The sequence below is a fragment of the Hevea brasiliensis genome, chromosome 3 (genome assembly GCF_030052815.1).
Source record: "Hevea brasiliensis isolate MT/VB/25A 57/8 chromosome 3, ASM3005281v1, whole genome shotgun sequence".
Taxonomy (NCBI): Eukaryota; Viridiplantae; Streptophyta; class Magnoliopsida; order Malpighiales; family Euphorbiaceae; genus Hevea; species Hevea brasiliensis.
In genome coordinates this window covers 97629066-97646681 of record NC_079495.1, presented here as the reverse complement: position 1 = coordinate 97646681, position 17616 = coordinate 97629066, and the positions used below count along the sequence as shown (strand labels likewise).

Here is a 17616-nt window from a genome sequence, read left to right as displayed (position 1 = left end):
TGGAAGAGTCAGCCTTAGCTTTAACAGAAGCCTTAGGTTCTCAGATGATTCTTCGACATCCAGTACAGTAGACATAGGAAGAGTATCTCGTATACCCTCTATCATGAGTTTGCCTGTTACAAAACTAATAGAAATACAAAATATTCAGCCTAGGTATTCTACCTCATATTTACCTAGCTCTTCTAAGTTTTCTACCTTAGAAATACCTAGATCCACTTTAAAAAACATAGATTACTCTACAAATGTTCCCCATCCAGTTTATACAAATTTACAAAATGAGTCTATTCAGGTTGAAACCCAAACAGAGTTAGAACCTACTTCACCTACTTTTTCAGCCATTACAGAAAATGTAAATCATGAGCTTAATGTGCTTGAAAAAGAATTTGAAGTAGACAAACAATATTTACATGATGATTTTTACTCCGCTAAAAATCATAAAAAGCAAATATGATTTTTCAAAAATTTCAATGATCAAAGGAAAGAAATTCAAAAAGAATATTATGACTTTATATACCAACATAAAGTTCATATTCTTTTCTTTGATTGGGTTGAGATGTATTCTAAACAACATAACATTTTATATCTGTTTTCCAAAATTTCAAAAACTTTCAAAAAATCAGATCCAGTTTCAAAACCTTCTTAGATTTCAAAACCTAAACAACAAAAGTTAGAAGACAACCAATCAGAGTTCATTACGACTCTGAAAACTCTTCAGAAGAAAAATTGTCTGTAAACCCTATCACTGCTAGAAATAAAACTCGTGAATGGAAAATTTCAGATGGTAGAAAAATACAATCTGAACATCCTCCTCTTAGGAAGGTAAAAATTCCTCATTTAGACCAAACAGTAGAAGCAGCTCCTTACAAAATTCCAAATGAAAATGATTCTGTAAATATAAAAAATATTATTCTACAGAATAACTTTACAAATGCTCATTTGCATATCATCGGTAAGCAATTATAAAAAATGGAACAAACCGAACAGGCTACAGTTTCTCAGGTTGAAACTATGCCTGATATAAAACTAAAAAACTCAATCTTCAAACCATTTCAAGCTTTCAAAAACAACCAGAAAGATTTACAAAACAACAGCAATTTTGAATTCATTCAAGCTTTAAGAGACATGAAAATTAGACTAGAAGCTTCAACTTCTACTCCAGTAGCACCTGAAGCACCTCAAACTTTTCAAAGAAGTGTCAATATAATTGAAGAAGATTCAGATACTCAGTCGGTGCGTCCTTGGTGTGTATATATATATATATTGTTATCCTTGAGTGATTATAAGTGGAAAATTTGCTCATTAATAACTTTTATGAAATAATTCATAAAGTTGGGTGATTTTAAATGATAATTATCTAATCTAATTTACTTTATGATGTTTAGATAGATTATTAAAATAGGAGAGGAATATACCCTTAAAAGAAAATATGGACCTACAACGTTTTTAGGATCCATGCCCTTTTTTTTTCAGGTCACCTATTTCCTTTAAGGTTCTATTGTTTGGGTCGTGAGTTTTATTGTTTGGGGTTATTTTATGGAGCTTTATTGTATTGTAATTGGGCTGTCCAGTTATAAGAGAAAGTTTGTTTAACCTTTCTTAATATGAATGAATTAGGAAATTTTCCATACTAATGGACATGATTATTAATAATTTTAATTTATATATATTTTTTAATATTAATATATAAAAATAATATAATATTTTAATTTTTTATTAATTATTTCAAATTTTTATTTTATTATTTTTATATCTTAAACTTTTTAATAAATATTTCATAATAGAAATAATTAAAATATATATATATATATATATATATATATATATGTAATTAATGTATGTTAATATATTGTAAGTTACCTTATAATAATGAGTACTTAACTATTAAATAATTTATAACTTACATATAATTGAGAATGTTATGTGACTATATTATGAAAGAGAATGTCTCGTATTAGTCACGTGACAATACTATAGAAGAGAATGTCATGTATTAGACTTTACCACGTATTAGTCATGTAACAATACCATGGAAGAGAATGTCATATATATATATATATATATATATATATATAGATTTTTTTTTTTTTAGGAAAAAAAATGAAAAACAAGTATTTTACCTTGATTTATTTTCTTTTATCTAAGTTGATTACTAAAATATTTTGCTTTTGAGGTTTAATAATATTTTTAGCTAATATTATTACAATGACATAGACATAACATTGCCTGAAGATTAATTCATATTACTGAGGAAATCTCACATTTCTAATGTTGTTCTCTACATGCACATTTCTAATTGGTCTTAATAATTTGTAAAGAATCCGAAGTGCCTCTTGGGGCCTTAGGTCATGCAGTAAAGAGTATATTAAGGTACTGGATGAACCTGGGTTCAATATTTGCCTTTTTGGATAAAAATAATATGACAATCTAGAGTAGTATGAAACTTCAAACACTTCCCAAAGGCATTTTTGTGAGAAGAGTAGAAATGATGGAAGATGGGAGACATTTTCTGCATCAAAGAGAAGAGCATAAATGAAAGAGATTGGAGACCCTTTTTTCTATTGAAGTAATTGAAGGGTGTTGAAGTAATCTTCACACAAACAACAAGCAATTTCCCTCTTTCTCCTCTAATTTGGAGGGAAATCTTTTGGGACAGACCCAATTAGGGCTGAGCAGAATTCGGTTCAAACCGAAAAATCGAATCGAACCGAGTCAATTTGGTTCAATCGATTCGGTTTTAAAATTAAATCGGTTCGGTTCGGTTTTACATTATAAAAATTTCGGTTATTTCGGTTCAGTTCGGTTTTAAAAAGAAAAAAATTGATTAAACCGAACCGAACCGAATAGTAATTTATATAGTCAAATCAAACTAAATCAAACCGAATCGATTTTTTAATTGATTTATTTTTATGGAAAAATTATAAATTATATTTAATTTTATATATATTAATTGTTTAATTTCATTGATTAATGGTTATTAGGTTCAAACCAAAGTTAAAATTAGACCAAATAACTTGAAAATCAAGTCTAAATTAAAAAATTAATAAAAATCAAACCGATCGGTTTAAACCGAACCGAACCAAAATAGAGTGATTCTGTTCGATTCGGTTTTTCACCTATTTCGGTTCGGTTCGGTTTCTAAAATTTAATTCGGTTCGGTTTGAACCTAATGCTCACCCCTAGACACAATGGGGTTGAAGAAATGCATTATTCTTCTCTTTTCCCTTCTTTTTCCTCTTTTCTGTATTCAAATACATGTCCAAACAAGAGAATTGAAGGAAATCAAATTTCATTTCTTTCTTCTTCTCTCCACTTTCCACAATTCAAACCAAAGGTTAGGATGAGAGCCATAAATAGTATTAAAGGAATTGAGTGCAGAAATGAAGTGATTTATGAATTAAAGGATCAAGAGAAGCTAATAATATAAGCAGGAATAAGCGACAAAGCTTATGTAAATGGAGCGATTCGATTTTATTTCTTATCTTAATAATAAAATTGAAATATTGAAATTTTTTAAAAAATTAATTAACATTGAATTGATGAACCAAAAATTAATAAAAAAAAAATAAATTAAATCAATTTTATTTTATTTTTTAGTTAAAAAAAACTGTTCACCCCTACGTGCTTTGTAATTGTTTTTTTTTTTCTGTGTATTATTTTTCAAATACATATATAAAACATCAAAAGCATATATATATATATATATATATATATATATATATATATATATATATATATATATAACTACACGTGTTTTCAAGTGATCAGAATATTGGACTAGAAAATACATCTATAATTATTATGTAGTAAAAAATATATAGGATCTTTACCTCTCAATTTATGAGTAAAATTTTCGCGTCACACAAATTATATAATATTGTGTAATTATTTTCTATAAATGATGATTTACGTTTATTATATTGGTTTTTAGACAAGCAACATTGTTGTATTTTGAATCAAATTTAAAAAACTACGCTAGAATAAAAATAAATTAAACTTGTGAAAGGAAATTTAAAATCATGCAAAATCATTGATTTAATCCATATATATGTATCTTGTCTGTGTAAAAAAATCCATATGTGTTCCAAGAGAAGAAGATGTTGACGGGAGAGAAAGAAAGGCAATTATAGATAGATAGAGCTAGACTAGTTGAGGGTTGGTTTAGAATTGAGATCGAAATTGATCAAATTGAATTTGAATCGAATTGAAATTCATTGATTTGGTTTTAGATCAAACTAATTTTTTTTTTTTAATAAAACTTTGAAATAATTTCAAATGTTGGATCTAATTAATCGGAATCATAATGAACTGAATCAAAATAACACTGCAAAAGAAGTTTTTGTGATTATAATTTTAATTCTCCTAAACCTTGAACTGAAACTATCAATTCTTAACTGATTCTATTCCGATTCAGCCGAATGGTATATAAATGTAAGAAGATGGATTGATCCATACTTAATTATCTTTTAACACTTATCTAGATGGTATAGTCCATAGGCGGTTGCTTAGATCTCTCTCTAGCTTTTCTAGAGAGAGAATTTTTTTTTCCTTTTTCTTTCCTTTTTCAAAGGCTTATCCACTAGTTCCTATTAGCTATTAGCTTCTCTTGCCCCACACTGGCAATGGAGAGCTATTTCTCCTTTGCCTATACCCCTTACCTCCGGGTAAGGATTGCATATAGTTTTTAGTTGTGTACTTTTGTGTTGCATGCAGGTGGAGTTAATATGGGTGAAGGTTGTGTTAGAGACTCTTACACTATTATTATCGATTGAAGATTCCCTATAGTTAACTTGGTCTATTTGAGAAGCCCTGTGAGAGGCTGCGACATTGCCAAGAGCAATGATACCTTAGGTATCCTATTGTCAACCTAAGCTATGGTTCACCGACCTTCTGAGGCAAAGTGTCGCCTACCATTTGGCTCTCTCTGTAAATCGTAGAGGATGGAGTTTGAACTTTTTGTGTTTTCTAGAGACCTTTCTTCTATCTTGGAAGTCTACTTAATGGGTATTATTGAGCCTTCTTGTGCTTTGGTTGGAGGTTCCAAGAATGAGAGGTCAGTGTTTCCCTTCCAGATAGTGATTCGAGTTGGGCAACGTTGTTGACCGATCCCCTCCATCCTCTATCGCTAGCCTAATTTTTTTTTATTTTGCTTTGAGCCTTGTTTGTATTTAGTGCTAGTTTTCTTTCAAACCTCTAATTTTTTATGTTACTCTTTACGGTCGTATCTCTATTAGGGAAGACAACAAATAGGGAACCTGTGAAAATCATCATACTTAAACCTGAACTCGATTAATATTCTCAAAATCTAAATCCATCTCAAACCTGATTAAAATTTATTTTTAATTATCTGAATTTATTCCAAACTCGATTATTAATATCTGGTAAATACCCGAACCCGTTTAATTTTATATATTTTAATTAATAATATATATATAAAAAATTATTTTTATTAATAATTTATATTTTAAAAATTTAATAATTTCATAAAATATTTCAATTTTATTTTATATAAAATAAAATATATAAAAATTTATAAATATTATTATAAAAAACATATATTTTATTTTTAATTAAATATTTATATAAACGGGCTTGTGTAACGGATATCCAACATATAAAATCAGAACCCGATCAGAACCCGTCATGAGTATTAAATTTCAAACCTGAAACTCAATTATATGTTATTCAAATATGTGCTATTAGGATTTGATCGGATCGAATTCCTGTAAAAACTCGACCCGCTGTCATTCCTAATCGCTATTGGATCTAGCATTGTAAGACCTAGGCTTGTAATTCCCCTTCTATCAACAAATTTTATCTTGAAAAAAAAAGTATATTCAATAATATGAAAACATATTAATGGTACAATTACTTTACAAATAACATTCTCTTCAAAATGTTAGTGCAGTTCTTGTTCTTTCACCTCCTCCAAGGAACTCTCTCCCTCGCTTGTTCATCTCTCTTTGACCTCTTGCTCTTTCTATAAGATTTTCTCTACACAAAAATTAAAAAAAAAAATATAAAATAATAATTTTATAATTTACATTAAATATTAATATATAGTTTAAAATTTAATATAATAATAATATACGTAAATGAGGCAAAAGTAACACAAAATTATATAGTTTCAAATCATATTTTTTTAAATTTCTATGTGTAATACTTAGAGACAGATTTACACTTGGGCAACGGGGTATTGGACCTGAATTTTGAAAATTTTTTAGGAAGTATAGTGATAATTCTCAAAAAAATATTATTTATATTGTCTAATAGATTTCATAGGGCACTAGCCCAAAAAATTTTAATAGGTATGCTGGTATAGATATGGTGGTAATTTATTAAACAAATCAATATTTTTTATTATTACCTATCAAATTTTAATGGAGTATTGAACCCTAATATTTTAAAAGTTTTTAGAGATTTATTAGTAATTTTATTTTAAAAAAAATTCTAAATTCTTTATTATTCTATTGAAAAAATGATATCAACTATGAAACTTAAATCCTTTTGCCAAAAAAAGAAAAATCTAACTCATTATTGTTTTTGCCTCTTTTTTTTCTATCAATTTTATTTTACCGGTTTTCTCTTCTAATAAATCCATAATCATCAATTTTTATTATTTTAAATTTTAAATTTTTGAACAAAATCATTGAAGTCTAGCACACTTCTTTCTTTTTTTTTTATTAATTTGAAAATTTAGTGGCATTTTTCTCATAATCTCATCCCTATAGTTGAGATCTCTTCTTTGCAAGAATTTCATCATACTTAAGTTAGAAAAATATTTTTTCTTTCACAAATTAGAATCATGTCATTCATTTTATTTAATCTATAATTTCAATTAAGTTTATTTTTCATGATTACTTTAAAAAAAATGAAATTTGAGATAAACTAGACATTTTTTTTAATTTTAGGTAATCAATATATTGTAAGTTCAGTAACTTCTAATATTAGGCATTCCTTAATTTCTTTTTTTTTTTTAACTAACAACAATTCTATTTAATTTTCAACAAATCTTTTTTTTTTTTAAATTTCTTGTCAGTCCATATTTGTTTTACAAATTTCGTATTTTAATTAAACTCTTAAATTGAATTTTTGCGTCCATCACTAGTGATACAAATTTTTTATTTTATTAAGCGGAGGAGATCCTTTTATAGAAGGATTTGCAATTTGTAAGGTCCCGTTTGGGGTTGCAGCGAAGAACATATAATGAACAACTTTTTGACTTAATTGCAGTTTTCGATTTTGTCTATAACATCTTAAATAATAATTTTAACCAAACATATAATAAATAATTTTTTAATTTAATCATAATTTTTTATTTTATTATCAAATAGCTAAATTATATTTTAAAAAATAATTTAAAAAAAATTAGTACAATTTTTATTTAAACTAATGAAAAAATTATTTTAAAATTAGCTATATTTTAAAAGTCAGACTGTATTTTTAGAATTAAAAATTTTATAGCTTTAATAGAAATGGAATCGGTCTAATTTAGAATTGAAATTAGATTAATTAAAATTAAAATTGAACCGATTAATAATTTTTGAAGCTGAATTGAACCAAATATAGGGCGAATCCCAATTTAGAGGTCTCTAAAACTTTGAACCAAATCAAAATTACCGTTTGACTCTCAATTCAATTCAAATCAGAAAGTAAAAAATAAAATGGTACTTTGGACACGCCTGACCAACCCTTTGCATTGGAAAAAAAATTCTAACTGTTGATTTTTTGACCGTTTGAATTTTTTAAGATTTTAAAATTGAAATTATGAAATTAATGTTTTATTATTATTATTATTACAAATAACTCCAACTTTGCGTTGGAAAAAATTCTAACAGTTGATTTTTTTGACCGTCTGAATTTTTAAAATTTTGAAAATTCAAATTATGAAATTAATGTTTTATTTATTTTTTTTTTTATAAATGACTCTGCTAAGAATCAATACAAAACTGTAAAAGCTTTGGAGACAACTCTAATAGAATAAATATCACTGAATTAAAATTTATTTTAAGACTATTTTGAAAAGGTTGGAATTTTTATAAATGCAATAAATAGTTTTCTTAAAAAAAATCCAATTAAACTAAAAATACTAAATATTTATGTCAAATTACAATTATATCCAAAATTTCTAAATTTGCAAACGTTTAACATTTTTTACGATCGTATCCAAAGGGTAAAATTGAATTTGAAAAGTTAACATTAAATTATAATATAATACCTAAAGTTTTTTTTTTTCTTTTATGCCTTTTTTTATTTATAATGATCTATTTATTTATCTAAAATGTAATAAATCAACTTTACTTTTTCTTTTTTACATTTTATTGTAATCATTACCTATATGAGTATTTTTAATTATTTTCTAATTACACAATAAACTAAAAAAAAACTCTAATTAAAAACCGTTTTTAGAAAACATAAAAAAGAACTAAAAACAATTTTTAAATTTTAAAAAATAAACACAGAAATAATATCCAACGGACCTTTAAAAATGAAAAATAAAAAATAAAAATATTTTTTTTTACAAATAACCATGTCAAAAAAATTTAATTTAATCTATATTATTATTATTATTATTATAAAATAGAAGGGTATTCTCATAGTATTATGATGTGACACTTTTATAAAGATTAATACTTGGTGCTATTAAGGTTGAACATTCGGTTCAAACTGAATCAAACTGCTAAAACTGAATTGCTATACTTTTAGAAACCAAACAAAATCAAACCAAAATGCATAAAAAACTGAAATGAACTAAATCATCCTAATTCAGTTTAATTCGGTTTGAACCAATCAGTTTTTGAGCTATGATTAGTTTTTTTATTATTTAGACTTGATTTTCAAGTTATTTGATCTGATTTTGATTTTGATTTCAATCTACTAACTATTAATCAATGAAATTAAACAATTAATATATATAAAAATTCATATAATACATAAATTTCCTATAAAAATAAAGTAATTTAAAAATTAATAAATCAATTCAGTTTATTTTATTCCAACTTATTTTTTCTCTCCAAAATCGAAAAAAACTAAAATAACCAAAATTCTCAAAATCTAAAACCGAACTGAACTAAATTACTTTAAAAAGCCAAACTAAATTAAGGCAATTTTTTTATTTATTTTGTTCAAATCGTATAACACTCACCCCTAAGTACTATTAGGCAGTTTAAACATCTTTATTTTTTCATTAAAAATATAATATTATAATTTATTTTATATTAAATAACTATTAAATACATAATTTACATAATTCTAATTATTATTTCGAGCATGCTTTGATTTTTAGAGAGAATTTTTCATCATTATTATAATATTACGTAGCTTCAAATTTTGGCCTTTGTCTAAATAAAGCAGATAAGTGTTCCTATAATACTATCACGTGGCAATTTCCATAAACAATGATACTTAGTGTTGTTATATATTACTCTCTATGATTATCAAGAGTTATTTGATATTGAGTAAATATTAAATGCATAATTTGTATAATTCTTTTCATTTCAATTGTGCCTTGACCTTTAAAGAGAATTCATATTATTGCACTTAAAAATATTATTTCATTACTTATTTAGCTCTCTAAAATAATAAAATATATTAATCAATAATATAATATTTAAAATAAATTTATTTCAATTTTTACATAAAAAGTATATTAATTGCTTTTTCATTTATAATTGTTTGAGATATTAATATAAGTTTATGTTAATATATATAACAGCAGATAGGAACTCCCATGACACTTTTCTATAAAAAGTGATACTTTATGAATAGTAAATGGTTTAAACATCTTTCTTTTTTATAAAAAAAAATTTAATTATTATAATTTATTTTATATTAAATAAATATTAAATATATAATTTATATAATTTTTACCCTTTTAAACGTGCCTTAATTTTTAAAGAAAAATCTGTATAATTGTTACAACATTATTTCCTTAAATATCTCTTATATTAAACATATTTACATAAAATTAATCTACATATTATTATTTCAATATCTCATATTATTGCACTTTAAAATATATTTTCATTATTTATTCGACTCTTAAAATTTTTACAATTAACTTTAAATATTGTAAATTAAAAAAAATAAAATATATTAACTGATAATACTATAATTAAAATGAATTGATTTCAATCTTTAAATGAAAGTATATTAATTATAATATTTTTTATAATTATTTGAGATATTAATGTAAGTTTATGCTAATCTACATATATATTATCTATATAAAACAGATAAATATTCTTATAGTACTGGCACAAAATACTTTCTATAAAGAGTAATACTTAGTGCTTGTTATTTTTTTATAAATAGTGAGTTGTTTAAACAATTTTTTTATAAAAATTTTAATTATTATAATTTATTTCATATTAAGTAAATATTAAATACATAATTTATATAATGCTTACTATTTTAAATGTGCCTTAAGAACTTTACATCATTATTACAATATTATCTCTTTAAATATCTAATATATTAAATCTATTTACATATGATTAATGTACATATATTATTTAAATGATTTCATATTATTGCACTTAAAAATATTAAAAATAATATTTTATTGCTTTTTCAATTCTCAAAAGTTTTAGATTAATTTTAAATAATATAAATAAAAAAAATATATTAATTGATAATATCATTTTTAAAATGAATTCATTTTAATTTTTAAATGAAAATATATTAAATATTTTTTATTTATAATATTTTTTTTATAATTATTTGACATATTAATATAAATTTATACAAATAATTGTTTCTTTAACAATTTATATACTCAATAATTTTTACTATTAATCTATATTTAATTAATTTACAATTATGTATAAATTGTCTATATGAAATTGGAATAAGGTTCAATTTGACTCCTATACTTATTGGGGAGATTCAATTTAGCTCATTTTTAATTTTTGATCTAATTTAATCTATAAATTTTGATTTATACTCAAATTAGTTCAATTAATAAAAGTATTATTTTTTAATATTAAAATATAATATAAAAATAATTTATTTAATATTTTAATTATATAAATTATACAATATAAAAATAATATTTTAATATCATTTTTAAAATATTTAATTATTTTGTTTAAATAATATTAAAAAATGACTTTTGTTAATATTAAAATATTATTTTATTGTATAATTAATTAATTAATTTGTTTATATATCAAATAATTTATTTAAATAAATTATTTAATATTTAATTATTTTTAATATTAAAATATTATTTTTCTATTGTATAATTAATTAAATAAAAATATTATTTTTATTATTCAATATTATTAATTAAACTAAAAATATAAAAAAATAATTTTATATTTTTATATAATTAATTAAAAATATATAAAAATATAAAATTATTTTTTTATATTTTTAGTTTAATTAATAATATTAAATAATAAAAATAATATTTTTATTAATTAATTATATAATATAAAAATAATATTTTAATATTTAAAAATAATTAAATAATTATAGTTTTTTTATTAATTATACTAATTTAAATATAAATTAAAATTTATAAATTAAATTAAAAATTAAAAATAAATTAAATTAAACCTCACAATAAGTACAGAGCAATTTGAACCTTATTACATGTGAAATCCTTGCCTGTCCGTAAACTGCTTCCGTCCGAGGCACACGGGCAAAATATTCCACATGCGGACCTTTTCTGAGTTCCAAGTTCTTATATGAACCCATAAAATAAGCACACACTGGTCCGCCCTAATTAGGGTTTGGGTTTAGGGTTTCTCTCCTCAGTCTTCACCACTACCGTGACTTTCATCTTTTCCCAATTTCACCGCTAAAATCCGCACGCCTATGCAACGCCAATCTCAAGGTCAACCACCTTAACATATACCAGCCACAGAGACACCAAGAACTTTGAGAGGAAAAAGGCAAATCTCGAGGGAAGAAATTAAATATGGAAGCAAGGGTTGGTGTGGTTGTTGAGGGAGGACAGAGAGCCCTCAATTCTGCTGCTGTTGTTAATGGAAGCGTCGTTGATGCTAGTGCTAGGAAATTTCTGCAGCATCACAATCACAGCCACAACCACAACCACAACAAACAGCAGTCTCTTAGTCCTCAAGCGCAGATAGGAACCGTACAACAGCTGCTTTCTGGTGGTATTGCCGGTGCTTTTAGTAAGACCTGCACGGCTCCTCTGGCTCGCCTGACTATCCTCTTTCAGGTCTATTTTCTTCTACTCCTGAATTTGGTTTTTGCTGATTGGAGGTTTTTCAAAAAAATAAAATACAGAACTTTGTTAAATTGAGGTGTTGTTGAATTAGAGTTAGCCCATTATACTTGAATTGGAATTTCTTCAAACAGAGAGGCTTTTAACAAAAACGCATTTGATGTAGCGTGAGTGATGAGTGACTGCTGTATCGACATTGAAATTTGGATTTTAGTAACGATAATTTGGGACAGGCAAGTTTGTATTTTTTTTTTTTTTATTGCATTTCTGAGGATAAGAGTCTGCTCAAAAACCCTTGAATGTCATTGGGTGATTTGATGAAGTTCCAAATTTTCGTTATACTAACTTATCTGCTCTGTTTCTATATATTTTTAGTAGGCATGCCTAATGTTTATTATACTTTATCTTAAACATGAATGCAACCCAAAAATTGTTTGCTTAGCATTTTTGCTGCTTTAGGATTTGACTTTCATGTGACTAGTTGCCATTAATCGTTTGTTTTGCTGACTGCTTCGCACTGTATTAATCTAATAGGTTCAGGGTATGCATGCTGATGTTACAGCATTAAGCAAGGCTAGCATATGGCGTGAGGCTTCCCGTATTATTCATGAAGAAGGGTTTAGAGCTTTTTGGAAAGGCAATCTGGTTACTATTGCTCATCGTCTTCCTTATTCTTCTGTGAATTTCTATGCTTATGAGCGCTACAAGAGTGTAAGATCATACAGTCGGTTGAAAACTCTTGAAATTAAAGATGATTGATATGTGATCTTACTGCCGCTAAAATTTCATGCTTTCTTTTGAACTTTTACAGTTGATACATTCAGTTCTTGGCCTGGAAAAACAGAGAGGGAGTGCTCCTGCAGATCTTGCTGTACACTTTGTAGCTGGTGGGTTGTCAGGAATAACAGCTGCTTCTGCAACATATCCACTAGATCTTGTGAGGACGCGCCTTGCAGCACAGGTAACTCTAGTGAACTTGGGTGAGTATACAGGTTGGGGACTGGTGTGGGTGGGGAGTTTTTAATGACTATTATGATACTGCTTAGGTTTGTCTACACCCATTTAACATGCTATTCCTTAGGTTTGTGTAAACAGTTGGTTCAGTTTTGAGCTAAAGTAATTAAAAATTGAAGCGAACCGAAGCCAAAAAATTCGGTTTGGTTCTGCACTTTGGTTTCAGTTATCTCTAAATTACATAATGCAAAGTTTTCCATCTCAAATCTGCAAATTGCAGCTCAAATTGCAAACAAAGCCAAAAGTAATTGCAAACAATTTCATTACTTAAGCTAGAACTTGCATTGGTGCAATCTGATCGTAAAGAAAATTTGAAAAAGTCTAACATTCAATAATATATAAACATGTGCAATTCAAAATTTCAATTTCAACAAACTTGTTGCGTGAAGCAGCAAAACCTAGCAAAAAACCTAAATTGTATGACAATTTCACAATCAAACTTCAGCCAGGTTGTGGCACTGATGTTGGGTCCCTAAGTAGCGATGCAGATGTGGAGGATGTCACTTTGCACTATTCTTGGGTACATCAATTCTTTCAATTTCATGTCTGGGATCCCTTGGTGCTCTGGTGCTTCATCGAGGATGTTGCCACTCCATGTAAGTCGATGCCTTTTCAAGCTTCATCAAGGGAAATTCTGGGAGGAAACACTTAAGGAATGGTGGTGGTGATGCCTTTAGAGACACAGTTTGAGATGTGGAGGCGATACCATGAAGCAAAGAGGGAGATTGATGGAGAAGGAGAGGACTGGGTTTGGCTTGGGGCTGTGAGTGTGAGGGAGAGGGGAGGAAGAAGCTTGGGACAGAGAGGGAGAGAGAAAGCATAAACATTTGCAGGATAGTTGGGGGTTTCAATATATAGCCATTCAAAACGGCGTAGCATATATTGGTTCGGTTATTTTGGTTTTTGACCTTAATAAGCAAACCAAAAAACTAAAATTTCCCCAAAAAACTAATGGAAACTGAACCAATTTATTGAATAACTAAACCAAAAAACTGAATTAAATTGGTTTGGTTCAATTTTTAGTTAAATTTGTTATGTGTTCGTCCCTACTTTTCCTTGCTCAAATCTTTTTTTGACTTGATTTTATACTTTGTAGAGGAACACAATCTACTACAGAGGTATTGGGCATGCATTTCATACCATATGCAGAGAAGAAGGGTTTTTGGGCCTGTATAAGGGACTTGGAGCAACACTTTTGGTATGCTTGTGTTGTATATCTCTTATTCTGTTTGCTTCTTCTTATTAATTTTGAGTACCAATTAGGGTCTTTTTGTGTTGCAGGGAGTTGGGCCAAGTATAGCAATAAGCTTTTCTGTTTATGAGTCTCTCAGATCTTTATGGCTGTCTCAAAGGTGAAGACTCCTTAAATGTGTGAAATTGAGCAATGTTATGTGAATATGCACTGTTATGTCTAATGTCTCTTGCTTGGTTATATAAGTTTTTGCCACATTGACTGCAGGCCCAATGATTCTACTGTTGTGGTTAGTCTTGCTTGTGGTAGTCTTTCAGGCATTGCATCTTCAACAGGTGAGTGACCCTATGCTGTAAGCATTCAGCCTTTTTTTTTTCCAATCCTCAAAACACAATGCTTGAGATTTTCTTTTGATATGCTTGGTCTATTTGGCAAAATATATGCTTGGTTCCTTTTTTTTATATAAAAAAAAAAAGAATTATGTAGCTCTTCACTTTTCAAACTCTTACACTTTAATCCTTTTTTTTTTTTTTTTTTGTTTAAGTATTGTACACTAAAGTCCTTAATTTTTTAAGAAGAGTAGAAGACTAACCTTTTAGATCCAAAGTTGTTTAAGCAAAACATTCTTTTAATCTCCAAGTTTTCACATATTATACACTTCGGTCTGGAAAAAAGTGAAGAACCAAGTGTATTATTCACCAAATTATCATGGTTTTTGTAACTTACCCAATTTTGTTTTAGGGTCTCTAAACTTTGCATATGCTATTATGCTATTCATTTGTTAGCACATGCTAATATGCTTGGTATTTGGAGTATCTACATGATATTTATGCATATCACTTTCTGATATCACTTTCCCTGGCAGTGTCTGTGGCATGGTTTGTGTCTAATATCTTTTAGGCTGTCTTAGACTAATAAATTGTTATCAAACTTTAGCAACCAACAATAGAGTTGATCTTATTGCAATTATTCATGAGATTTTTCATTATTTGGCTGCATTTTTAGTACTTGTTGTGCCTCTTCAGCGGACTTGTTGACATAGCAACTGCCCTGCATGTGGATAATGCATTAGGCCCTGAGAAGGCCAGTTACTCTCTTGTAATTGTTTTTCCTTTCGTTGTTACTGCTAGAATGAACTTAGCAGTAATCCCATGGACGATTTATTGCAATGTTGTTTATAAGAAGTAATGTTCATATTATCTGGGTTATGTTCTGTTATTCTAATGATTATCAGTCATACTTACATCCTGTGGGTGACACTTTTAATGTTATAACAATGTGCAGCAACATTTCCTTTGGACCTTGTGAGGAGAAGAATGCAGTTGGAAGGGGCTGGTGGTCGTAAACGTGTTTACACAACTGGCTTGTTTGGGACATTTGGACATATAATCCGGAACGAAGGGTTGAAGGGCTTGTATAGAGGGATTCTGCCTGAATACTACAAGGTAGTTCCTAGTGTTGGTATTGTCTTCATGACATATGAGACATTGAAGATGCTTCTATCGAGTGTACCTGCCAGTTAAATGAGATAAGAGTTAACTTAAATTGTGTCCATGAGAAATTCTGTCTGGGCGCACGAAACCAAGAAAATTAAGAGGATTCAGTTTTGTTATCCCGGAAGGTTGGCAGTAGAAATGTTCTGTCTGTGGTACATGAGAGACTCCATGGTGGTAAATTTTGCGGTTGCTGCGATGAGACCCTATAATTTTTTATGTATAGGCAGATGCGGAGCGGGCGGTGCAAGTGGAGACTTGGCCCCCAAACATTTATAAATTTTTTTTAGGTGTAAAAAATTTTATTTTTTTAAATTAATATAGTAAATTTTCTATTATGCCCTTCAAATATTTAAGAAAAAAAAATCTTAATATGTATAGTAAATTTTATTTTTTTCATTAACTGGTTTCTTTAAATGCTTTATTGGTTCATTGTGTGTGTGTATATATATATATATATATATATATATATATATATGCAAAAGTGGCATAGGTGTACCCATTTCTAAGATAACATCTAAATTGTTGGCATTTATTGATGATAATTTTAAAAGAATTAAAATGAGGAGCTCGCCAACAAATCAAGTTTACAACCTTAGACGCTGCCAAGTTAGAATCATTAGACATCTGGGAATAGGCTCTATTAAACTCTAAAGCTTACAGTGGTACAATCCACACTAAATAACACCTTATTCCTTCTATTCCACAACAATTAGCAAGCTACACAACAATTAGCAAGCTACACCAAAAATAGATGACTAAGTGATGTAGGACTATCTAATGCCACTTCTATAGATGTCACCTTAATAAGGTTCTCTCACAACCAATTAACGGTGGAAGTCTGCCAACAAACAAACCGATCCCAAGCACCCGGAGGTGATAGGAGCTTCCATACCTGATTAGCAAAGCAATTATCAAAGAGAGCATGTAAACTGGACTTTTCATTGCCCATTTAAAGATTACAGTGTGCTAAGTTACAAAGGTGGCACCGAAATCTCTCTCCATTTGTGAGAAGCCGATCATGCATTGCCAGCCAAAGAAAGGCACGAAGTCGTTGAGGTTCTTGAGATAAGAGACCACCCTAAGGGAGAATGGTCACCATTGTTACCAACAATGTGATTATATGCTAACTTAATTGAGAAAGAGCTAGAGCAAGAGAATTTCTAGAGGGGGAAAAAAAGGCTCGTCGACAAGGGGAGGGTCGTAATACCTCAGAAATTTTTAATATAATTTTTGACATTTAATTTTTTTTAAAAGGGTTAACTATCATCTTATTATATATTTTAGGGAGCTTTTAAGATTTTAAATATTTTATATAATAATTTATTATTATAATTATGTTGTTATCATTTCTATTATAATAATGTTTTTAAATAATTAAGTTATGGATTGTGAAAGAGAATTTGAAATAGTTTTGGGCATAATTGAAGAGCCCCAAAATGTATAGGGGTTAAAATGTAATTTATACCTAAAAAAAAAAGAGAATTATAATTTCAGCCAATTAGAACATGTTTGGGACATATTTTCTTCCTCCTTAATCCTCTGTCTCTCTAACCCTTCCAGGAGAAGTTATAGAGAGCAGACCTACATCTAGAGCTCGGGAAGACAAGTAAGACGGAACTAGTATGTATTTGCTAAGGCATAGAACAACAGACATATATCTATTTATGTATTTGATGTATAAATATTGTGCTTTGCCAATAGTACTTGTATGATTGTTG

At 27.8% G+C, this 17616-nt stretch overlaps 1 protein-coding gene across 1 annotated transcript; it reads left to right on the top strand.

The window, feature by feature from the left end:
- The first annotated feature begins 11610 nt into the window (after positions 1-11610).
- On the top strand, positions 11611-16233 carry LOC110658279 (uncharacterized). The gene is made up of 7 exons (XM_021815827.2): positions 11611-12190; positions 12731-12907; positions 13008-13157; positions 14307-14408; positions 14492-14562; positions 14670-14737; positions 15687-16233. The coding sequence occupies exons 1-7, from the start codon at positions 11924-11926 to the stop codon at positions 15923-15925; spliced, it is 1074 nt and encodes a 357-aa protein (XP_021671519.1). The 5' UTR covers positions 11611-11923; the 3' UTR covers positions 15926-16233.
- The last annotated feature ends 1383 nt before the right edge of the window (positions 16234-17616 follow it).